This window comes from Salvelinus fontinalis, chromosome 18 (assembly GCF_029448725.1).
Source record: "Salvelinus fontinalis isolate EN_2023a chromosome 18, ASM2944872v1, whole genome shotgun sequence".
Lineage (NCBI taxonomy): Eukaryota > Metazoa > Chordata > Actinopteri > Salmoniformes > Salmonidae > Salvelinus > Salvelinus fontinalis.
In genome coordinates this window covers 39,940,807-39,966,458 of record NC_074682.1, presented here as the reverse complement: position 1 = coordinate 39,966,458, position 25,652 = coordinate 39,940,807, and the positions used below count along the sequence as shown (strand labels likewise).

Genomic DNA, 25,652 nt, shown 5'->3' with positions numbered 1-25,652 from the left:
CTGGCCAACAGGCAGGGAGACAAATAATGACGTTACATGCAGTATATATTTCTATTACGAATAGATGGACAGACACATACAAACAAACACCTCCTTGCCCCTGCCAGACAGGCCAGAATCTCCTCCGATGCGTCCCTTGACGTTGTGGTCACTCTCTCCATGGCGACACAGGTAGATGGAGCGTGGTGTGATGTGGATGTTCATCAGGTAGTAAACGATGCGGCTCTGGATGTGGTCCTGGATCTGGTTCACCAGATACCTCCGGCCCACATCCATTATCTTGATGTAGGACAGATCCCTGGGGGGGGAGTATGAGTGACTATCAGATTTATTAGCAGTGTGAGGCTGTTAAATGACTGCGGACCTTGCCCATGTGTATCCTATGTGTGTGTATTCTCACCTGTCCAGTATATTGTCAGAGCGTATTCTGAAACCACTAGTGTGTGTTTGTGTGTGTGTGCACACTCACCTGTCTAGAACTTCATCCAGTGGCTGGTAAGAGTTCTCATAGCACTTGATCCTCTTCATGAAATCCTCAACGACCTCTTCTGTATTACAGTCTATGTAGTCAGGACTACCCAGCTTCACTTGCTGCACAGACAGACAGGAAATAAGAACAGGAAGAGGAAATGAGTCAGGAGAAATAGAGAAAGCGCATGCTAGGAGAGCGTTTTAGCTAACCCTAACCCTTTTCCTAACCTTAACCCAAGTCTCCTAACCTGCCACGTTAATTATCCTAACCTGCTGTGAAAATTCTTCTAACATGCTATGGAAAAGTAACTTCTGGTCATAGCTGTACACCCTCTAGTCAGAACTGGAAAACAGCTCTCTCGCTTCATTTCTGAAAGTTAGCCAGGGCATATCAACACAAAGATGGTAGAAATGATTAAATCAGGAGGCCTGTCTTACAGGAATATAAAATATCAAAGCAGAAGTCTTGAATTTTCTGCACAATCATGTCTGATCTTTTACATAACTAGTGGCCTACGTACAATGATGACAGATAGCAGAGATATCACACACCACTATGTTCTCCGCAATGACATCAGGGTCTTCACACACAGACTCCACAAAGAACACCTGGGAGGTTGAAAAGGAAGATTCAGTATAAAATACACTACAGTGAAATATACTGTACACTATAAGAAAAGTAGTGAATACCACAAATAGACAATAACTACAGATACTAATGTCTGACTCTGGGGTTCCATACCTTAAAGCCGTTCTGCTCTGCAAACCTGGTGATGGTCCCTCTCCTCTGCCGTGTGGTGTTAGTGGCATCAAACACCTGAGGCAATGAAGGCCAAAGTCCAGTCAGTCACAACATCCTCATTACATTAAGGTTAAGAGTCCTGGGAGCACCAAGCAAAACATGAACATGTATATGAGTTGCGGTGCAAACTCAAACAAGTACTGTAGACTGAAGATCAATAGTGGGAAAAGGGGTACACAAGGTTATTTCTTGCTCAATACGGAAGTGGTCAGATGACACGGATGCTACACTACAAGACTGTTTAGCTAGCACAGACTGGAATATGTTCCGGGATTCATCCAATGGCATTGAGGAGTATACCACCTCAGTCACCGGCTTCATCAATAAGTGCATCGATGAATTCTTCCCCACAGTGACCGTACGTACATATCCCAACCAGAAGCCATGGATTACAGGGAACATCCGCACCGAGCTAAAGGCTAGAACTGCCGCTTTCAAGGAGCGGGACACTAATCCGGACGCTTATAAGAAATCCCGCTACGCCTTCAGACAAACCATCAAACAAGCAAAGCGCCAATACAGGAATAAGATTGAATCCTACTACACCGGCTCTGACTTTCATCGGATGTGGCAGAGCTTAAACTATTACAAACTACAAAGGGAAACCCAGCCGCGAGCTCCCCAGTGACGCAAGCCTACCAGACGAGTTAAATGCCTTTCATGCTAGCTTCGAGGCAAGCAACACTGAAGCATGCAAGAGAGCACCAGCCGTTCCGGACGACTGTGTGACCACGCTCTCGGTAGCAAGACCTTTAAAACACGTCAACACAAAAAGCCACGGGGCTTCACAAAGCCACGGGGCCAGACGGATTACCAGGATGTGTACTTAATGCATGCACGGACCAACTGGCAAGTGTCTTCACTGACATTTTCAACCTTTCCCTGACCGAGTTAGTAATACAGTTGAAGTTGGAAGTTTACATACACTTAGGTTGGAGTCATTAAAACTCGTTTTTCAACCACTCCACAAATTTCTTGTTAACCTTTCTAGGACATGCATTCCGCTAGCGGAACCCCTGACAACATTCCGCTGAAAAGGCAGCGCAGGAAATTCAAAAATATTTTTTTGAAATATGTAACTTTTGCACATTAACAAGTCCAATACAGCAAATGAAAGATAAACATCTTGTTAACTTCTTATGGCTGCAGGGGCAGTATTGAGTAGCTTGGATGAAAGGTGCACAGACGTGCCCATAGTAAACTGCCTGCTCCTCGGTCATAGTTGCTAATATTTGCATATTATTATTAGTATTGGATAGAAAACACTCTGAAGTTTCTAAAACGGTTTGAATTATGTCTGTGAGTATAACAGAACTCATATGACAGGCAAAAACCTGAGATGTTCCACTTCCTGTTTGGATTTTTTCTGAGGTGGCAGATTTTCAACCAAGCTCTCATTGAAATTACAGCGAGATATGGATGAGTTTTCACTTCCTACGGCTTCCACTAGATGTCAACAGTCAATAAAACTTTGTCTGATGACTCTGCTGTGAAGGGGGGCCGAAGGAGACAGGAATTAGTCACCACTGCCACGAGCTGACCATGCTTTGACCACGCACGTTCACGTGATAGGCAGCTCCGTTCCATCGCTCAACTGAAGTCAATCTAATTCTCCGGTTGGAACGTTATTCAAGATGTATGTTAACAACATTCATAAAGATTGATTCAGTACATCGTTTGACATGTTTCTACTGACTGTTATGGAACTTTTGGATATTTCGTCACGTTATAGTGGACGCGCTTTGTGACTTTGGAATTGTTTACCAAACGCACTAACCAAAGTAGCTAATTGGACATAAATAACGGACATTATCGAACAAATCAAGCATTTATTGTGGACCTGGGATTCCTAGGACTGCATTCTGATGAAGTTCATCAAAGGAGACATTTATCATGTATTTTCTGGTTTCTGTTGACTCCAACATGGCGGCTAATTTGGCTATTGTTCTGAGCGCCGTCTCAGATTATTGCATGATTTGCTTTTTCCGTAAAGTTTTTTTGAAATCTGACACAGTGGTTGCATTAAGGAGAGGTATATCTATAATTCAATGTGTATAACTTGTATTATCATCTACATTTATGATGAGTATTTCTGTTGAAACGATGTGGCTATGCAAAATCACTTGATGTTTTTGGAACTCGTGAATGTAACGCGCCAATGTAAAGTCAGATTTTTTTTATATAGATATGAACTTTATCAAACAAAACATGCATGTATTGTGTAACATGAAGTCCTATGAGTGTTATCTGATGAAGATCATCAAAGGTTAGTGATTAATTTTATCTCTATTTCTGCCTTTTGTGACTGCCATATTTCGCTGGAAAAATGGCTGTGCTTATTGTGGTTTGGTGGTGACCTAACATAATCGTTTGTAGTGCTTTCACTGAAAAGCATATTTGAAATCGGACACTTGTGGGATTAACAACAAGATTACCTTTAAAATGATATAAGACACATGTATGTTTGAAGAATTTAATTATGAGATTTCTGTTGTTTGAATTTGGCGCCCTGCACTTTAACTGGCTTTGTCATATCGATCCCGTTAGCGGGATGCAGCCATAAGAAGTGAATCTACCCATCGTGTCCGATTTAAAAAATGTTTTACAGCGAAAAAACACAACATATGATTATGTTAGATCACCGCCAAGTCCAAAATACACACACAGCCATTTTCCCAGCCAAAGATAGGTGTCACAAAAAGCAGAAAGAGATAAAATGAATCACTAACTTTTGATGATCTTCATCAGATGACACTCATAGGACTTCATGTTACACAATACATGTATGTTCTGTTCGATAATGTGCATATTTATATCCAAAAATCTCAGTTTACATTGGCACCTTGTTCAGAAATACCTCCAAAATATCCGGAGAAATTGCAGAGAGCCACATCAAATAACAGAAATACTCATCATACACTTTGATGAAAGATACATGTTTTACATAGGATTAAATATACACTTGTTCTTAACTTCTTGGGGATAGGGGGCAGAGATTTCACATATGGAAAAATAGCGTGCACAATTTCAACTTCGTTCTACTCACATATATAAGATATGCATATCATTAGTATATTTGGATAGAAAACACTCTGAAGTTTCTAAAAGTGTTGGAATCATATCTGTAAGTATTACAGAACTTATATAGCAGTCAAAATCCTGAGGACCAACCTTTTTTTTTTTTTAAGTCATTGTGTGTTCAATGAGTTCTCATGGGCAAACCAGAATTCTAATCACTATCCACGCAGTTTCTACTGCTTCCACTGGATGTCGCCATTGTATGGAAAAAGGTTAAGGTTTTTCATTAGAGAACTGAGAAAGATATTGACCCGGAAGTGGAGTGACGTCTTGTATTTATGTTTGAGAGTTGAGCAAGACTTGAAAAGTACCGTGAGTTTGTTGATATCCTGTATTGAAAACAGATTGACCCGTCTTCAATTTGATCGATTATTAACGTTTACAAATACCTACAGTTGTATTACAAAAGTACTTTGAAATGTTTTGGCAAAGTTGAGGTAATTTTTTTAGATATTTTGTCGTGACTTTGTGCAAATTGGACGATGCTTTTTCTGGTACAACGGCGCCAAATAAATGGACAATTTGGATATATATGGACGGAATTAATCGAACAAAAGGACAATTTGTGTTGTTTATGGGTCATATTGGAGTGCCAACAAAAGAATCTCGTCAAAGGTAATGCATGTTTTATATTTTATTTCTGCGTTTTGAGTAGCTCCAGCATGGTTGAAATAGGCTACACTCTCTTGTTTACATTGGGCTATCATCAGATAATAGCATCTTATGCTTTCGCAGAAAAGCCTTTTTGAAATCTGACATGTTGGCTGGATTCACAACGAGTGTAGCTTTAATTTGGTATCTTATATGTGTGATTTAATCAAGTTTAATTTTATATAATTTTTTTGAATCTGGCGCTCTACATTTTAACAGGCTGTTGGGACGCAAGCGTCCCGCGATCCCAGAGAGGTTAATGCAACCGCTGTGTCAGATTTCAAAAAAACTTTACGGAAAAAGCACACCAATAATCTGAGACGGTGCTCAGATATAAACAAAATTGCTCCGCCATGTTGGAGTCAACAGAAATACAAAATTACATCATAAATATTCCCTTACCTTTGATGATCTTCATCAGAATGCACTCCCAGGAATCCTAGTTCCACAATAAATTGTTGTTTTGTCCGATAATGTCAATTATTTATGTCCAAGTAGCTACTTTTGCTAGCACGTTTAGTACACATGTCCAAACGCTCGCGCAGGTCCAGGCAAACTCGGATGAAAACTTCAAAAAGTTATATTACAGGTCGAATAAACTTGTCAAACTAAGTAGAGAATCAATCTTCAGAATGTTGTTATCATAAACATCCAATAACGTTCCAACCGGAGAATTCCTTTGTGTCTCTAGAAGTACTGGAACGCAAGTCGATATCATGTGGATGGCGCATGACCAGGAACTGGCACTCTGCCAGACCACTGACTCAAACACCTCCCATCCGGCCCAACATCACAGTAGAAGCTTCATTCAACGTTCTACAGACTGTTGACATCTAGTGGAAGGCGTAGGAAGTGCAAACAGATCCATATTCCACTGGGATTTCAATATGCGATGAGTTGAAAATCGACCAGCCTCAGAATTTACACTTCCTGTTTGGAAGTTTGCCTGCCATATGAGTTCTGTTATACTCACAGACATCATTCAAACAGTTTTGGAAACTTCAGAGTGTTTTATATCCAATAGTAATAATAATATGCATATATTAGCATCTAGGACAGAGTAGGAGGCAGTTCACTCTGGGCACGCTATTCATCCAAAGTGAAAATGCCCCCTATCCCTAAAAAGTTAACAAGCTATAGTTTTGGCAAGTCGGTTAGGACACCTTCTTTGTGCATGACACAAGTAATTGTTACAACAATTGTTTACAGATAGATTATTTCACTTATAAATCACTGTATCACTATTCCAGTGGGTCAGAGGTTTACATACACTAAATTGACTGTGCCTTTAAACAGCATGAAAAATTAAAAAAAATATGTCATGGCTTTAGAAGCTTCTGATAGGCTAATTGACATCATTTGAGTCAATTGGAGGTGTACCTGTGGATGCATTTCAAGGCCTACCTTCAAACTCAGTGCCTCTTTGCTTGACATCGTGGGAAAATCAAAAGTAAATCGGCCAAGACCACAGATTTGTTTTTGTAGACCTCCACAAGTCTGGTTCAACCTTGGGAGCAATTTCCAAAAGTCTGAAGGTACCACGTTCATCTGTACAAGCAATAGTACGCAAGTATAAACACCATGGGGCCACGCAGCCGTCATACCGCTCAGGAAGGAGACGCGTTCCGTCTGCTAGAGATGAACATACTTTGGTGCGAAAAGTGAAAATCAATCCCAGAACAACAGCAAAGGACCTTGTGAAGATGCTGGAGGAAACAGGTACAATAGTATCTATATCCACAATAAAACGAGTCCTATATCGACATAACCTGAAAGGCCGCTCAGCAAGAAAGAAGCCACTGCTCCAAAACTGCCATAAAAAAGACAGACTATGGTTTGGAACTGCACATGGGGACAAATATCGTACTTTTTGGAGAAATGTCATCTGGTCTGATGAAACAAAAATAGAACTGTTTGGCCATAATGACCCTCATTATGTTTGGAGAACAAAAGGAGGAGGCTTGCAAGCCGAAGAACACCATCCCAACTGTGACACACGGGGGTGGCAGCATCATGTTGTGCGGGTGCTTTGCTGCAGGAGGGACTGGTGCACTTCACAAAATAGATGGCATCATGAGGGAAGAAAATGATGTAGATATATTGAAGCAACATCTCAAGACATCAGTCAGGAAGTTAAAGCTTGGTCGCAAATGGGTCTTCCAAATGGACAATGACCCCAAGCGTACTTCCAAAGTTGTAGCAAAATGGCTTAAGGATAACAAAGTCAAGGTATTGGAGTGGCCATCATAAAGCACTAACCTCAATCCCATACAACATTTGTAGGCAGAACTGAAAAAGCGTGTGCGAGCAAGGAGGCCTACAAACCTGACTCAGTTACGCCAGCTCTGTCAGGAGGAATGGGCCAAAATTCACCCAACTTATTATGGGAAGCTTGTGAAAGGCTAGCCGAATTGTTTGACTCAAGTTAAGCAATTTAAAGGCAATGCTACCAAATACTAATTGACTAATAAAAGCTGAAATAAATTATTCTGTCTACTATTACTCTGACATTTCACATTCTTAAAATAAAGTGGTTATCTTAACTGACCTAAAAAAGTTTTTTTTTACTAGGATGAAATGTCAGGAATAGTGAAAAACTGAGTTTAAATCTATTTGGCTAAGGTGTATGTAAACTTCCCACTTCAACTGTACCTACACGTTTCAAGCAGACCACCATAGTCCCTGTGCCAGAGGAAGCGAATGTAACCTGCCTAAATGATTACTAACTCGTAGGACTCACGTCTGTAGCCATGAAGTGCTTTGAAAGGCTGGTCATGGCTCACAACACCATCATCCCGGAAACCCTAGACCCACTCCAATTCGCCTATCGCCTCAACAGATGACACAATCTCAATCTTTCTTGAAATGCATTTTTGGTTAAGGGCTTGTAAGTAAGCATTTCACGGTAAAGTCTACACCTGTTGTATTCGGAGCATGTGACAAATAATATGTGATTTGAATTACATTTACTGTGCACCCTTTTCCCCCATTCATCAACATCCTCATTCACAAACAGATCATGAGCCACACTTAAGTCACTGTGGATCTAATCTGGGTCCAGTCTGTTTATCTAACATTCCACTCCAAGTATGTGTCTTATGTTTATCAGGACAAGGCGTGCCAAGAAGTGGAATGATAGCTAAACAGACTGGTAGCCATACAAGGTCGGATCTACTCTACTCACCGCCACCTGGCCCCGCTCCACACTCAGGTACTGGCGCACATCATTCAGCGCTGTCAGTGCACACTGCCTATGGGTGGACACATACACAACAGAATCAAAAAGATGACCAGAAAGTGACACTGTAGGTAAAGATCTACGAGAATGAACTGAATTCAAACTTCGCTAATATAAAGCAACTGGTCAAAACGTAAATATTAATGTAAATACAACTTTTTGTTCTTTCAACGGTCTCTGCCTATTAAAAAGCTCAATAAAGAGTGCATTCCCTGCAACTTTGGTCTGTAATGAGATATAAGTGAATAGAGTGGTGGGTTAGGCCTAACTTGACCTGTTCAGCTCATTCCAAAACCCCTCCTCCAGCCTCACCTCCTGATCTTCAGCCCCTCTTCATTGTCTGGACGGAAAAACTCAAAGGACTTGTAGATCTTCACACACTCTCTCCTGTACTGACCCACGTTGAACTCTAAACAACAGACATACTATCAGTCAACCCTATTTCCTTTGTGTGTGTGTGTGTGTGTGTGTGTGTGTGTGTGTGTGTGTGTGTGTGAGTGAGTGAGTGAGTGAGTGAGTGAGTGAGTGAGTGAGTGAGTGAGAGAAAGAGAGAGAGACCTCAAAAGAGACAGCTAATGAGAGAGCTTGAGCTGGTACCTTTGGTTGGCACACCAATCCAGTTGAGATAGCGGGTCAGCTTCTTGGAGATGTATGTCTTACCTCTGGCTGGGAGGCCAACCGTCACAATAAGGGTGGGACAGTTGGTCATACAGACTGAGAGAGAGAGGAGATACAGAAAAATAGGGGGGAAAAATAGGACGAGAGACAGAAAGTTTAATGACTATTGTACACAGACACAGTGAATGTCAGTGGATGGTACAGTCTGTCGTTGAATCAAATGGGACCGTGACCCATTAATGCAGAATCTAATCAACAACTCAGACCTTAATTAAGGTGTAGACTGGATGGAGTAGATTTGTTGTATCATTTGAGAAAAGGTGAAGCAGATGCAAACAGATACTTGTATACACTAGGGTGATTTGTTGATGAAACAAAAACAAACTCAGCAAAAAAAGAAACGTCCTCTCACTGTCAACTGCGTTTATTTTCAGCAAAATTAACATGTGTAAATATTTGTATGAACATGACAAGATTCAACAACTGAAACATAAACTGAACAAGTTCCACAGACATGTGACTAACAGAAATGGAATAATGTGTCCCTGGACAAAAGGGGAGTCAAAATCAAAAGTAAGTGTCAGTATCTGGTGTGGCCACCAGCTGCATTAAGTACTTCAGTGCATCTCCTCATGGACTGCACCAGATTTGCCAGTTCTTGCTGTGAGATGTTACCCCACTCTTCCACCAAGGCACCTGCAAGTTCCCAGACATTTCTGGGGGAATGGCCATAGCCCTCACCCTCCGATCCAACAGGCCCCAGACGTGCTCAATGGGATTGAGATCCGGGCTCTTCGCTGGTCATGGCAGAACACTGACATTCCTGTCTCGCAGGAAATCACGCACAGATCGAGCAGTATGGCTGGTGGCATTGTCATGCTGGAGGGTCATGTCAGGATGAGCCTGCAGGAAGGGTACCACATGAGGGAGGAGGATGTCTTCCCTGTAATGCACAGCGTTGAGATTGCCTGCAATGACAACCAGCACAGTCCGATGATGCTGTGACACACCGCCCCAGACCATGACGGACCCTCCACCTCCAAATCGATCCCGTCTCAGAGTACAGGCCTCAGTGTAACACTCATTCCTTTGACGATAAACGCGAATCCGACCATCACCACTGGTGAGACAAAACCGCGACTCGTCAGTGAAGAGCACTTTTTGCCAGTCCTGTTTGGTCCAGCGATGGTGGATTTGTGCCCATAGGCAATGTTGTTGCCGGTGATGTCTGGTGAGGACCTGCCTTACAACAGGCCTACAAAGTCCTCAGTCCAGCCTCTCTCAGCCTATTGTGGACAGTCTGAGCACTGATGGGGGAATTGTGCGTTCCTGGTGTAACTCGGGCAGTTGTTGTTGCCATCCTGTACCTGTCCCGCAGTTGTGATGTTCGGATGTACCGATCCTGTGCAGGTGTTGTTACAGGTGGTCTGCCAATGCGAGGACGATCAGCTGTCCATCCTGTCTCGCTGTAGCGCTGTCTTAGGCGACTCACAGTACGAACATTGCAATTTATTGCCCTGGCCACATCTGCAGTCCTCATGCCTCCTTGCAGCATGCCTAAGGCACGTTCACGCAGATGAGCAGGAACCCTGGGCATCTTTCTTTTGGTGTTTTTCAGAGTCAGTAGAAAGGCCTCTTTAGTGTCTTAAGTTTTCATAACTGTGACCTTAATTGCCTACCATCTGTAAGCTGTTAGTGTCTCATTGACCGTTCCACAGGTGCATGTTCATAAATTGTTTATGAACAAGCAATTGTTTATTGAACAAGCATGGGAAACAGTGTTTAAACCCTTTACAATGAAGATCTCTGAAGTTATTTAGATGTCTACAAATGATCTTTGAAAGACAGGGTACTGTAAAAGGGACGTTTCTTTTTTTGCTGAGTTTAGCATGCTTTTGGGGGATTTCCACAAAATTTTATCCATAGAAGGGTCCTTTTGGAGGAAATATTATTGACATATATTTTACATTTGTATCTTAAAGCATAATTGAGAAATAATGAATTGAAGTTGGAACATTTGTGACATTTTGGCATCCTTTAAAAACTGAAGTTGGTGTCAAATGAAGCTTTACCGCTTGCTCTGTAATATGAGTAGCATTTTCTTACATTAATTCATGAATAATGAAAATAAAGATTACTGCTAAAAATCTTTAATAATTTGGCAATTACATTTTTTTTAATAAAAAAAAATATATATACTCTACAGCATTTCAAAGTTCCAGAGTGGGATCTCATCTACTTTTAGAGTTAAGAGCCAATTTGTAAGTGTTACCAACAGAGTGAATGTGAAAATGGTATCAAAATGGTCACCCTCTGCTGGTGATTTGCAGGATGTGCAATGATGCAAGTTAAAAGGAGAGCAATTGGTTACATTGCCTACTATGCCAATTTATCTGTATGAAGTGGTCCATAACTTTAAAAAGAGACTTCCCTTAAAAAGCAACTAATCACTTTGAAAACAGTGTGTGGCATAGATATTAGAGGCCGACCGATTAAATCGGGGCCGATTTCAAGTTTTCATAACAAATCGGAAATCGGTATTTTTGGGTGCCGATTTGCCTTTTTTTTTTTTTACAGCTTTATTTAATCTTTATTTAACTAGGCAAGTCAGTTAAGAACACATTGTTATTTTCAATGACGGCCTAGGAACGAGGCAGAACGACAGATTCTTAACCTTGTCAGCTCGGGGGATCCAATCTTGCAACCTTGCAGTTAACTAGTCCAATGCTCTAACACCTGATTACATTGCACTCCACGAAGAGCCTGCCTGTTACGCAAATGCAGTAAGCTAAGGTAAGTTGCTAGCTAGCATTAAACTTATCTTATAAAAAACAATCAATGACTGTCATCGCTCCAATGTGTACTTAACCATAAACATCAATGCCTTTCTTAAAATCAATACACAAGTATATATTTTTAAACCTGCATATTTAGCTAAAAAACATCCAGGTTAGCAGGCAATATTAACCAGGTGAAATTGTGTCATTTCTCTTGCGTTCATTGCACGCCAGGGTATATGCAACAGTCTGGCTCTTTGCGAACTAATTATAACATTGAAGGTTGTGCAATGTAACAGGAATATTTAGACTCATGGATGCCACCCGTTAGATAAAATACGGAACGGAATAAACGTTTTGTTTGAGGTGATAGTTTCCAGATTAGCCAAAGGTATATGGCTAGAGAGAAATAGTCGACGCGTTATAATTCCTGTAATAACTTGCGGCTGAATTTGAAAGGGGTTCCTTCGTTATTTTACCGTTCATGTCTTCCATAGAGAATGTCTTGATCTACTTCAAATAAGGTCTGTGTTTCGTGCAGGCTTAAACCGCCTCTGCGTTTTGATACCCGTGTAAATCTCACTAGGATAAGGTAACGTTTGTCAACATATTTTCATAAATCCACTCTACAATTTTTTTTATCTTCGGTTATATTTAGCCAATATTGATCAGAGTTACCTTGTCCTATGGATATCTACACAGTTATAAAATTGGCACGGTGATGTAAGCCTACACGAAACACAGACCTTATTTTAAGTGAATCTAAAAAATATCCTATGGAATAAATGAAGGAACCGCTTTTCAGATTTTGCTAGGTGTCATGGGAATTATGACTCACACTTTGGTTGTCAATTCTTACCATGCCCATTATTAAAATAGGATTTCCTGCATATAGAAATAAAGTTTTTGTTTTCAACATTCATCACAGGTAACTTAAACTCTATTTTTATTCAAACAGTTGAGAGTATTTGTCTCCTAAGCAGACTCATCATTGTCACTTCAGAGCTGTGTGCGTGTGTGTATTTATGTATTATATTAAGTTAAAATAAAAGTGTTCATTGTTGCAATTGTCATTATTACAAAAATGTGTATGATATATATACATATATCATTTTTACAAATCGGCCGATTAATCGGTATCGGCTTTTTTTGTCCTCCAATAATCGGTATCGGTATTGAAAAATCATAATCGGTCGACCTCTAATAGATATGAGTCAAAATTGACTACAAAGCGTAAAAGAATAATTTTGGTTATAAAGTCAGTCGCGTCTAAAACGGAGTTTGGAACATCCGTGCGTCAGAATAGGTTAATAAAGGTTGGGTTTTGATTTGACAATGTACATTTACCCACTAACTTGGGGTTGAACAGCGGAGGTAATTGCTCTCTATCCAATAGCATATACAGTGACACAGACCTGCCCAGCAGCCCGACTATGTTTACATTAGACAACACATTGAGCATTTTCTACTTGCGAAATACTACACCAAACACCTTAAATAGATGTGAAATTGCACAACTAAAACATCCCCTGAAAAAATTTCTAAATTACAGATTTCTTGAGTTATCTTGGATTCATTCTGGGGATTTTGAGGAAGTAAAATAGGCTTCCACATCTACAGTGTCTCATGGGAGACAAACATCATTAACCTAATGCGGAATCAGTCAGGAAACACATCTCATTTTTCTAACAGAAAAACATGTGCCAATCGGCATGTTCAGCATCTCTTTAAAACTAGCAGAGACCCCACTTTGGAACTTTGATATGCCCATAGAATATATTATGTTCAACAATATATTGATCAATTTGCCAAATCTAGAGTTATTTTATATATTTCAATATCAAATTTCTATTCATAATTTCTCAATTATGCTTTAATAAAAGGATACTTTGGGATTTGGGCATTTAGCAGATACCCATAGACTCCCAATCATTGCGCTAACGCTAGTTAGCATTGACTTGTGAAACTACCTTTAATTTATTTCATACTGGACACAGAGACATATAAATGGTATCCACAAGTTCATCTGACTATGGGGAAGTAGATCAAGTCTTGAAGTATCCCTTTAAGATACAAATATCCCCCTCCCCCACCACCAAAAAAAAGGACCCTTCTATGGATTACATGTTGTGAAAATCCCCCAAAAATGATTAGAGATGCTATGTCATGAACATTGCCAAACACTTAAGGACTAACTTGAGATCAGCCACTCCATAACAGCCATGACCTGGTAGAGTCTGAAGCAGGTGGAAAGAAGAACGAATTGGCCAAATGAGGAATGAGAAGAAAGTAAAGCAGAGAGAGGAGCAGTAGGCATGATTAAGCCTTTTGTGTTGTTGACAGAGGGATTCTAGGAAAATTGCTCACATATCTAAGAGCAAGTCAAGCAGACAATGTCTTTGGAAGAGCTGGTGAAGCTGTGAGACAGACACACACACACACACACACACATTTCCAGATTTAATTAAAGCTGTAATATGTAACTTTTTGGGCAATCTGACCAAATTCACATAGAAATGTGAGTTATAGAGCTGTCATTCTCATTGAAAGCAACTCTAAGAAGAGGTAGATATGTTCAATGTGTGCTATTTCCCCATTCTTAAGTTTAGTTGTGTCTTTTACACCAGATTCAAAAAGCTGAAAATACAATATTTTTGGTTAATGAAAATATATTTCACAGCGGTTTAGATGGTACAATGATTCTCTTGCTTGTTTTGTCACATAAATTGAAATTAGGTGAACTATTAGAATTTTAGCAACCAGGAAATTGCAGAGCGACTTCTGCATATTGCACCTTTAAACTAGGGTAAATAGCAAAAAGACTTGATGCTCCTCTGTGTGATCCAGACTGCACACAGGCATACTACTAATAACCAAGTTTCAGTGGTCAACTGGTTAGGCTTAAGTGAAACAGTCAACCAAAGTTCAAATAGAGTGACACAGCATAAAACACTGACCAACTGCTCCACTACTAACCTAGTTTGATAAAAGTAATTATGTGGCCCCCTTCAAAACAGAGGGAGAAGTAGTCTACTGTACTATAAAATCTGGCTGCTAACTGGCTATCCCTCCTCCTTAACCATTGTAAGCCCCTCCAGTGGCCCTATTGGCTAGGATTGGGGGGGGGGGGGTGGATTAGTGAAATCACACAAAGCCTGGCATGGTTCTTTGTTCTCCTTTCTACTTTCTCATTACTGTGCCAAATATACAAGCCAAAGGGGGAGAAAACCACCTCTGAAATCTGCAGTGTCTGCACCTGAAAGAGGAAGAGTCTCGAGCTCAGCACAAGGAAGCATCTGGAATAGTTCAGTGGGAGACAGTGTAGTTTTTTTAGGGTGAGGACCACTAACCCATAATAAGAACAGGGAACAAATCAACCCTAAAAGACTACAGATCCCAAGCACTGTTGATTGAACACTTAGTTGACTCAGCAAAAAGTAATCAGAATTCCACAGAGAGGGAGACAAACCAAGTCTGCAGCTAATCATCCCCATACATTATGCCCTCTAAGAACATTTTCTTCATAAAATCCACTGGGCCAATCACGGTTGGCACAGGAGTGACTCTGTATGTTTCCCCCCAGTATGTGTGTTAGACTTTAGTAGTTTGGCTGCAACAATAACAGCAGCGTATATTGATAGTTTACCAGTCCCTTCTAAATGCTGCTGGGCCATGGACAGGTGGGGGTCCAAACAAACAAATAATGATACACAATCAGGCGCTCCTGTGCTATGTCAGTTCCATCAGTTCAATGTCGCCTTCACTGTTAACAGTAGCTCAAATTATGTTTAACAATCCATAGTTAAACAATAAAATAACCTTGCTGTATTGTACATGGACATGGTTGGGGTGTGCGGTCACGGGCAAATGGGCGCATTGTCATGCTTGTCATCTTCCTAGTCAAATTCAACACCGAGCTTCCTTACCAGTTCGATACCGTAGTAGGCCATGCGTAATTGCATTATTGGCATTAATAAACAACGTTTGACAATTGTAACACCAAGAAAAACATCTTAAAAAGTCTAATCATTAGAGACGAAATTCTGCAACGTTGCATCCTTGGAGAAAATGTTGAGCGCACAAAACCTGTTCAGGCTGCCCAACGCCGCAGTGTGTGTATAAAACTATGAATATCTAAATTCCGTGAGATAACGTTAGGCCAACAAAATATTAACATTTCTTGAAATAATCTGTATCTGCTATACGCCTCCGTTGCGTCCATTGTGCGCTGTTGGCACAAGCCAGTCAAGGCAACTTACCCCTTCTCTGTGAAATGTGCTTTTCAGGCAGCCCGTTTTTACATGGCATCCATATTTTCTTCAGCGGGTTCTGAGTAAGCTCGCGGGGTGATGTTGCCATCATAACATCTTCGTTGGAATTCATTTTGGTTGCTGCACCATGCCCCGTTTCTAAGCGACAGAAGTGGTACGTGATGCGGGCTGGTCTGCGCAATAGAGCTGCGAGGGGATGGATGTCATATCGGCTGACGAACGTCAAACGTATATTATTACCGTAATGTCACTACGCTGAGCGCATCAAATGGTGTGAAATATTCATAAATTCCGCACACCGCGGTGTTTCGTGCAAGCAGCACTGACTAACGTTACACCTTTAGATGATCAGATTTCAAGAGTTATCTACATTTATAGCCCGAGTGCCAATCTGTTTGTGCGAACATACCAACTCACTGTGACTCATTGTCATGCCAAACATGTTTTTCATAACAAGGACAGCAATAGAATAGGCAAGAGCACAAATAGATCTGGGACCAGGCTAATAGGCTACGTTTATGACCATTCAATAAAGGTAAACAAAACGCTGTAATTTATTTTCTGTTTATTAACATTCCCATGAAAATGATTTGCAATTAACAGAGCATCTAAGTGGGTATATGTGTGTGTGTATTATTTTCTTGTCCAATGCTCACTTGAAAAGGGAATGCCAATGTCAATGTGACTTCCCTGGTTTAGCCTACAGGCCTAGGCTTAAATTATATACATTAATATCAAAAAGTAATCTTATATAGGAAGACTATAAATGCTCCAAATACTTCGAGTTTTGACAAATATATACAGCAAGTTTGTTTTTTCATGCTTAATGCTTTGTTCCCTGTATAACAATGTAGCTACTGCACGCTAACTCACACACGTTTTTTTGAAAAACAAGTATTCTGCTGTTCACGTGCAACGCACATGGGACAACACAACACATCATGCATAGCATACTGTAGATTCACTGGTTATTTACAGCATTCGGTCAGCTTTTAATCAACTATGTTTCAATGACAATTAGTGAGTAGGGAAACTCATAATCACCCCGGTTGGCCACTAAGATGGTGGATAAAGTTAATTAACACACGTTTATTATGCAACTATATGACATTCGGTCTGTGTTTTGAATTGTAGCAATAGGATAAAAACAGCTTTTAAACAGTGCTGTTGTTTTATTGGCCAAATCGACATAAAGTTCTACAGAAGGACGGTTGATGGAATATAGCAGCATATTATTGTATATAGGTACAGTTTCCAAAGTTGGGTACTCACTTTCAGAGCAGAGGAATCACAGCGCCCCCTTGTGTCATTTTTTTGCGACAAACTGTACTTCCTAAAAACACTAGGTGGGGATGTCTACCCACTTATTCCCCCATAGCCACCCAGGAACATTTACTATATGGAAGCGCTTAGCTGACGAAACCCAATTGGAAATGCAAATGATCAATCAATATCATGTTTGAATTTTCTTTTCCTAAATAGGTATGCATTTTTATGTGACAAAATTCAAACTGAAAGGCAAAAAAAGATATTGCATTATAATTTTCATGATTTAGTACACTTGTCTGCTAATTAGACAAATAAATAGCAAGTGCGTTTGAGATCATTTCCATGGTACTATCCAGTACAACACTGACACATAAAAAAAATGTCAACGCTTAAATGACAAATAATTTCTCATGTTTGTCATTTCATTTCCTTGTGGTAGCATGAATTGTGATGACCCAAAAATAAAATGAATTCTCAATTGGCAATGCTTTTCTATACTTTAAGACTGTCAAAATTCAAATACTTCATTTCACTATTTAGTTTCCTCATTTGCATTATCGTTTTCGACTTGTGTTGATTGTCAATCAAACACTGGTCGGGGTTTCGATAACGTGAGGCGTTTGCTTGCTGGCAATAGACACGCTCGCTTTGTGTACCCCTCATTATCTTTATTTGTAAATCCTTCTACCTGTAAAGAGATCAACAAGACCTTTCTTGACTTCATCTGGAAAAATAAGTCTCAAACAAAAAAAGTCAGTTCTCTCTAATAAAGGAGGTCTGGACCCAGCTAGCACAGTGGATCTGGGCCGATTCCGGCTGAGAGTCGTGGCACTCTGCCGACGTCATGTGGCCCCGAGTCTGGGCCGTCTTCAGCAGTATTACTTGTGGCTAGGATGCAGGGATTGAGCTCGGGGGGATCTGGCCCAAATGTATTAATTGGGGCTCGGGCCAATTGGGGCTACATTCTGGCAGATGATTACACAGGCTGCTTTATATAATTAATTAACATTTCATTATTTATTTATTTGTCCATTGTTTTGTTCCTCATTGTTTCTGTGATAAAAAATACAATTAACATTTCAATTAAATTATTTAAGAGTACTGCTTGTAAGACGCCGGCAAAGTCGGCTGAATTCTGGTAGACGGAAACGGCCCGATGTACTTGGGCCGATTCTAGGCAGTCATTCATTTTGATTCCAGGCCGAGTCAGACACCCGATTCCGGGCCGATTAAATCAGTTCCGGTCCCCTGGAAGAGGGCTGTTTCTGGGCCGATTACTCATTGCTAGCTGGGGAAGTGCTGGATATTGTTGACATAAATAACACTTTCAAGACCAATTGTTCTACCCTAGCTGGCATGAAAGGAATATTGACTTTGTTCTTGATGTTTTTGACAACAGGGGTAATATTCTTGCATATGAACAATTTATAACATTGAATGAGTTTCCAATACCTTTCAGAGAGTTTATTTCTGTGATCAAAGCCATTCCCAGTGGTCTAAGTAGTGGGGTGGCAGGTAGCCTAGTGGTTAGAGCGTTGGTCCAGTAATTGAAAGGTTGCTACATCGAATCCCCGAGCTGACAAGTTAAAAATCTGTGGTTCTGCCCCTGAACAAGGCAGTTAACCCACTGTTCCAAGGCCGTCATTGTAAATAAGAATTTGTTCTTCTGGTTAAATAAAAACTACACTTATTCCATCCCTTTACATTTGTGCATATACGGGAGTTGTTGTGAATGTTAATTACTTCTTAGATATCGGAACTAGAAGCACAAGCATTTCGCTACACTCGCATTAACATCTGCTAACCATGTGTTTGTGAGGAATACAATTTGACTTGACCTGTTCAGTCTATCATGGAAAGAGCAGGTGTTCTTAATGTTTTGTACACTCAGTGTAGTTATAGCTGTGGCTTGTATAATCAACTCAGTGCCCTTGTTAGTGTCTTCCCTGAGATTTGCCATCAAATCCAAATAATTTTATATTGAACAAAAATATACGTTTGTTTGTTTCATTAACTGAAATAAAATATCCCAGACATTTTCAATACGCACAAAAACATTCTCTAAAACTTTCTGCTCAAATTTGTTTACATCCCTGTTAGTGAGCATTTATCCATTGCCAACATAATCCATCCACCTGACAGGTGTGGCATATCAAAAAGCTGATTGGACAGCATGATCATTACACAGGTGCACCTTGTGCTGGCGACAATACAAGTACACTCTAAAATGTGCAGTTTTGTCACAACACAATGCCTCAGTTGGCATGCTGTACGCTTCTCATGTTTTGTTTATTTGCAGTTATCATTAAACCTCACCTTCTGCACCTGCTTCCTGACTCCCGGCGTATACGTAACAGAATATTACCTGCACATATGGAAGCAGCAGAAGATAAAACCATATTCCAGATGGTCAACGAACAGGGTCATCTACTCCACCAACACCACGACCAGGTGGCGCAACTGGGTACGGCTATGGAGGAGGTCCTCAGCATTCTCCACCGCCTCGAAACCACCAGAGAGGATCTTCATACCACTAGAGGGCCTCCTACCACGCGTTGTCACAGTGAGCCAGTCCCCCAGCCTATCTAACAATGCCCAACTGTGCCTTCCGAAGAATTATGACGGTACTCCATCGAAATGCCGTGGTTTCCTATTCCAGTGCTCCCTCTATTTGGCCATCAGACGGGAGCCCCTACCACCGAGAGGTCCAAGGTTGCCACGGTCATTTCCCTGCTGATCGGGCGGGTGTTGGAGTGGGCTACGGCTGTCTGGGAGAGAGGAGAGGAGGAGCAGGGTTCCAACGAGAGCTCTATTCAGAGCGGTCTGCGACCATCCTTCAGTGGGCAGAGAAGGAGGTGAGCGACCGCTGCAGAGTACACCCTTACCTTTCGGACTGTGGCAGCATCCAGCGGATGGAATGAGCCAGTACTTCGCACCCTATTCCAGAGAGGACTGCACAAAGAGTACCAGTTGGAGTTGACGTATCTGGATGATTACCTTTCCTTGGACGCACTCATTGCAATCGCCATCCATCTAGATAACCGTCTTCAGGAGCGCCCGTGCCCACCATGCCACTCACCTTCCTCCTTTGGCCATCCTGAGGCAAAGCCTGAACCCATGGAGATAGGGTCCACCCACCTCCTCACAGCACAACTGTGACTCTGCTCCTATTGTGGCCAGGATGGCCACCAGCTTCAGCAAAGTCCGGTGCGTCCCAACCCGGGATCCATGAGAGCAGAGGGGCGGCCCAGTGATCATCCGTCTTCCGGGAAAGGCGTATGTCCCTAATGTGGTGTTTCTACCGCTCTAGTGGATTCCGATGCCGCCGGGAATTTCATCGACCAGGCCCTCGTCTCCTCCATGAATATCTCCTCGTACCTGCTCTCCGCTCTGGTCCACGCCATGGATAATCGACCAGTGGGATCCGGTATTATCACGTCACAGCCCACTCACCTTCACTTTGGTATCCATGCACCAGGAGAGCCTTCCCTTCCTCATCATCACCGCACCAGTGGACAAAGTCATCCTCGGCCTCCCGAGGCTCCAACATCATTACCCCACCATCTCCTGGTCGAGGATGAAAATCACCGACTGGGTACCCGGAGGACCTACTTTCCCTTACTCTGCGGTTCTGTTATGAATTGTATGTATAATGACTAAATGATGTATACATTTAAAGTAATGATAGGACTATATCTAACAGAATGCTACCCTGTCTCTGTATAATGATGAAGAATGTTTGTCCATAAGAAAAGAGGAACTGTGGCAGACAACTTGTAACCACTATGGAACTGATAACAGGGAAGGAAGTCTCCCCACCCAGGGAGGGGAGAAACCTTTGGCTTGTAGTAGATTGTATAACAGGTGGCAGGCAATGTATGAGTAGGAGAAGACTTGTGAACTATATTGTCATTGTCTGAGAGGGACATTTATGACGAAATGAGAGGTATATAAACCAATGTACAGGAAATGATAAGCAGAGCTCTCGTAAATAAACGTTGCTGACTATTGTAGACTGGCCTCTGTCTGTTTCATTTCATCAAGAACCTTACAAATTCTTGGTAACAGACCGAGTAGTTTAATTGAAGTTCAGTTTATGAACATTGAGAACATAATTCTCTTAACAATTTGGTCCTTCGAGCCGGATCCCAATACCTGTCCCTGCCGTCCGAAGGTACCACGCCGAAATACCGTGCACGGGCGGGTCATTGACCCGTAAATTAAAGACCTGTCCCCTGACATTGGGGTTCCATAACAGGCCAGTATATACCTAAGGTCGGCAGATCCGACGGTGACGGGATCCAACCAACATTGCTTTTCCCAGTCTTCAAGACAAGGTCAGTAATCTTTATTCACGAATTTGGGGGAATGATTTAAGATGTCCTTGATTTGAGGTTCTAAATACTTAGAATATATCAATAATAGGAGCTTGGTTATTCTAAACAAATTCACTAGGAGACTTTTACTTTGTGTATTAAACAAAACATCGATTGAGGGAGCAGGTCTGCAATGACCTGAGGTCATAAATAAAAATTGCTTAATATTTGAGGTCTGTGAGGAATGGCCGAAATGTTATTTGAGGGATGGCCGAGAGGTTATTAGCAAGGGATATAAATAGGTGCTGTGAGATAGGATGGGGAGTTTGTGCAAATAGGAGAACTTAAATGGTTAACTAACATGTGGTAAATTAGCCATAGATCCAATTCAGAAGACATACCTAAATAAAATCCTAAAGTGTGAGGATATTGCCAAGGTTTGTGAGATAGGACGGTAATTCTATGCGAACAAATAACTAAAATGGTCAATTAACAACAGTGTATTAGCCATCGATTCGATTCAAAAGACAATACTGAAATAAAGTCCAAAACGGAGAAGAGGCGAGAGGTTTAAATTAAACGAAACGCGATAACATAATTATAGATCCAAATAAGATAGACTAATCATAGACCCGAATTAATAGTCAGAACACAACAGAATCAGGTTAAAATGGGAAGTAAAGGTTCTAAGCGATGTGGAGAACCCACGGGCGATGAACGATATATGGAGGTAAAGGATAAACGAAATTTAGATTATGGCCCAAGATGGAGAAAGAAATATGGGTTTGAAGGTCGCCTGGACGTGGAGAAACTGGAGTCTATGATAAAACAAATACATAAGAAATGTGGAAAGGATGAGAATAAGCAGAGGGAACAAGGTTTAAACACAGCTAGAGTCTGGCTTTCAGAAGCCAGAAAGAGAGTGGAAGGGGATAGGAATAAGATCCCAGCCAGGCAGGAAAGGAAAGTCACAGAAAGTCAAGAAACGCCGCCCTCCGCTCCCTCTGCCGAAAAAGTCAGCCAATCGGGTGGGGGTGGGGGTAAGAAACTGTACCCATCTCTAGTAGACCAAGCGTGGAGGGGGAACCCCGATGATGAGGTGGTTGTGGCTCGGAGGAGGGTGCAGTTGCCGCCCCGGGCTGAGCCTCCCCCTGCTTATGATCGGGGTGCGGGCGGCGGAGAGCCAGAGAGGGAGTTGGAAAAGGCATGGGCAATTTCTCCGAGACAGAATCGATCAGGGCTACTCAGGAGAACATCGGACGTAGAAGAAAGAAGTAGAATAAAGCCAAGGAGAGAGTTTCAGCTTTATAGTGGGGAAGAAGAGGTTGAGGAGAGAGAAGAGCAGTACCCCTTGATAGAACTTCCTAACCCCCAAGCTGGGGTGGGGGATAACGAACTTCCCGTTCGGGTCTATAGACCCTGGACACAGAGGGATATAGAGAAAGCAGGGAAAGGGATCCCCCACCCAAGGACAGGAATGGCTGGATTTGAGAGAGATTTGAATGGGCTAGCATCCAGTTTCAGATTAACCACGGGAGAAGTAGAACGAGCAGTCAGAACTATTGTAGGGAAAGATTGGTTCGCTGTGCACGGGGCTTGGGTGCCAACGGGGCAGGACGGGAACGTCATTCAGTGGACGGAGGGGCTAGGGGAACCTTTCAGAGCAAAAATAATGGAACTATGCGCAAACCTAACAGTACATTATCACCGACACGCCGATTTCTCCAAGGTAACTGAATGTAGACAGGGAGAGAATGAGACAGTCAGCCAGTACCTAGAACGTTTAAAAGATGTATTTAACAAAAATAGCGGCACGCCAGAACCTCCCCACGGAGGAGACCAAAACACCCCTTATCACCAACAATTAAAGATAGCCTTTTTGACCGGGATGCGCCCAGAAATAAGCAAGGAGGTGAGGAAGAATTTGGTAGGATGGGGATTGGCTACGCTGGCGGAGGTAAAAAGATATGCTGTCCACCACGAACAGCATGGGCAGACAGAAAAAAGAAAGAAAACAGAAAAGATGAATTTCTAATGTCAGTCTTAGAAGATAGGGCCATGGGAGGAAAAGACAGAGAGGACAGGACTAGGTCAGAAAGAAAGGGAACGGGGGGAAATGAGGAAAGGGGTGCTAAGATGTTATAATTGTCAGAAAGAGGGACATTTTGCTTGAAAATGTGAGGCCCCATGTGAACATTGTGGTAAGAAGGGACATAATCACCGCGATTGCAAACAGAAACCAAAGGAAAAAGGGGATAAAAAAGAAAAGAGAGAAAGGCGCCCAAAACCTGACTCAGAGCATGAAGATGAGGAATCCTGACTAGAAACTGATACGGCTAAAATAGTCAGGAAGGAGTTAGTAGACTGGTACGGCGAACGTGACAGTGACTGTATTGATGACTAATTAGACCTTGACATTTTGGATAAGATTGACACGGAGACTGAGGTGTTTGTCAGCAAAAGACAAAATTGTATGGACAAAGGAGGCGGAGAATTAGTTTAGGACTATCAAACAGTTATTGGTATCTGACACTGTTCTGGCATTTCCTAGGTATGCCCGTGATTTCACACAGACTGTGGATTGCAGGGAGAGGTTTATGACATCAGTGTTGACTCAGAAACACGGAGGGAAGAATAAGCCGGTGGCCTATTATTCCTCCCGTCTTGATGAGGTGGGGCAAGCAATGCCTCTGTGTTTGCAGTCTGTGGTGGCTGCAGCACGGGCTGTGGAGGACTCAGCCTCTGTAGTACTTTACCATTAAGGGTACCACATGCCGTCTCGATCTTATTATTAGAACATAAGATGGCGTACATGTCACCAGCTAGACATTTGTCTTGTATGATAATTTTGTTAAATATGCCAAATCTAACAATTGAGCTGTGTACGACCTTGAACCCCTCCACTTTAATCCCCATAGCCACTAATGGGTGTCCCCATGACTGTGTAGCGGAGACGGAGAAAGTTGTTCTCCCCAGACCAGATCTAACTGATTTGCCTTTACCAGATGCTGAAATTACTATGTTTATTGATGGGTCTTCTAGAATGAACCCAGGTGGCTCAAATGCCACTGGTTATGCAATAGTGACTCTTACTGGGGTGTTGGAAGCTGAAGCATTACCAAAAAATTACTCTGCTCAACAAGCTGAAATTGTTGCCCTTACCAGGGCTTGTGGGGAAGGGTAAATGCATTACGATACATACTGATAGTGCCTATGCTTTTAACACCGTCCATGTATTTGCAGCTCAGTAGAGAAATAGGGGTATGGTTACCACGGCAGGTAATCCCATTACCCATGCGCAGCTAATCTTGAATTTACTAGAGGCAGTTTTATTACCAAAGAAAGTAGCAATTTGTAAATGCGAAGCACATACTAAAAGCACGGACAGCGTCAGCATTGGTAATAGACGTGCAGATGAGGAAGCTAAGAGAGCGGGCAGAAAACCACACTCACCCACAGACTCACACTTAAAGGAGGAAGTTAGTATTGACACAGAACTACTGAAGGAAAGTCAGCTTAGAGCCCCCGTTAACTTCTTGAGGGCAGGGGGAAGCATTTCCACTTTTGGATAAATAGCATGCCAAAATTCAACTGCCTGCTACTCATCCCCAGAATATCAGATATGCATATCATTAGTAGATTTGGATAGAAAACACTCTGAAGTTTCTAAAACTGTTTGAATCATATCTGTGAGAATAACAGAACTTCTGTAGCAGGCAAAACCCCGAGGACAAACCATTCAGAATTTAGATTTTTTTTGATGTCACTGTCTTTTCAATGAGGTTTCTTAGAGACACCAGATTTCTAAGGGACTTGCTTGCAGTTCCTACCGCTTCCACTGGATGTCACCAGTCCTTGGAAATCGGTTGAGGTTATTCCTTTGTGTAATGAAGAAGTAGGGCTATCGTAAATGAGGGTCACATGAAGGAAATTATTTGAGAGGCACGTTACGAAAAAAGTTGCGTCAGTTTGTTTTCTTTTTGTATTGAACACAGATCATCCCGTCTTCAAATTGATTGATTATTAACGTTTAAAAATACCTAACGTTGTATTACAAAAGAAGTTTGAAATGTTTTGGTAAAGTTTACATGTAACTTTTGATATATTTTGTAGTGACGTTGCGAAAGTTGGAAGCTGTGTTTTTCTGGATGAAACGGTCCA

General features: G+C 41.7%; 1 protein-coding gene across 5 annotated transcripts in view; it reads right to left on the bottom strand.

Annotated features, from left to right (window-relative positions):
• The window catches only part of LOC129815489 (6-phosphofructo-2-kinase/fructose-2,6-bisphosphatase 4-like), a 44,700-nt gene that overhangs the window by 5,465 nt on the left and 13,583 nt on the right, over positions 1–25,652 (bottom strand). The window contains exons 1-9 of one of the 5 annotated variants that reach the window (XM_055869368.1): positions 15,895–15,944; positions 13,832–13,872; positions 8,838–8,954; positions 8,553–8,649; positions 8,187–8,253; positions 1,214–1,288; positions 1,024–1,080; positions 470–591; positions 91–298 (exon numbers count right to left, since the gene is read on the bottom strand). In XM_055869368.1, the coding sequence (XP_055725343.1) occupies positions 91–298; positions 470–591; positions 1,024–1,080; positions 1,214–1,288; positions 8,187–8,253; positions 8,553–8,649; positions 8,838–8,954; positions 13,832–13,859 (771 nt within the window). In that variant the 5' untranslated portion in view covers positions 13,860–13,872; positions 15,895–15,944. Of the gene's footprint in view, positions 1–90; positions 299–469; positions 592–1,023; positions 1,081–1,213; positions 1,289–8,186; positions 8,254–8,552; positions 8,650–8,837; positions 8,955–13,831; positions 13,873–14,002; positions 14,731–15,894; positions 16,127–25,652 lie in introns of those variants that run through there. The other 4 variants (XM_055869366.1, XM_055869365.1, XM_055869369.1 and 1 more) reach the window with 4 other exon arrangements.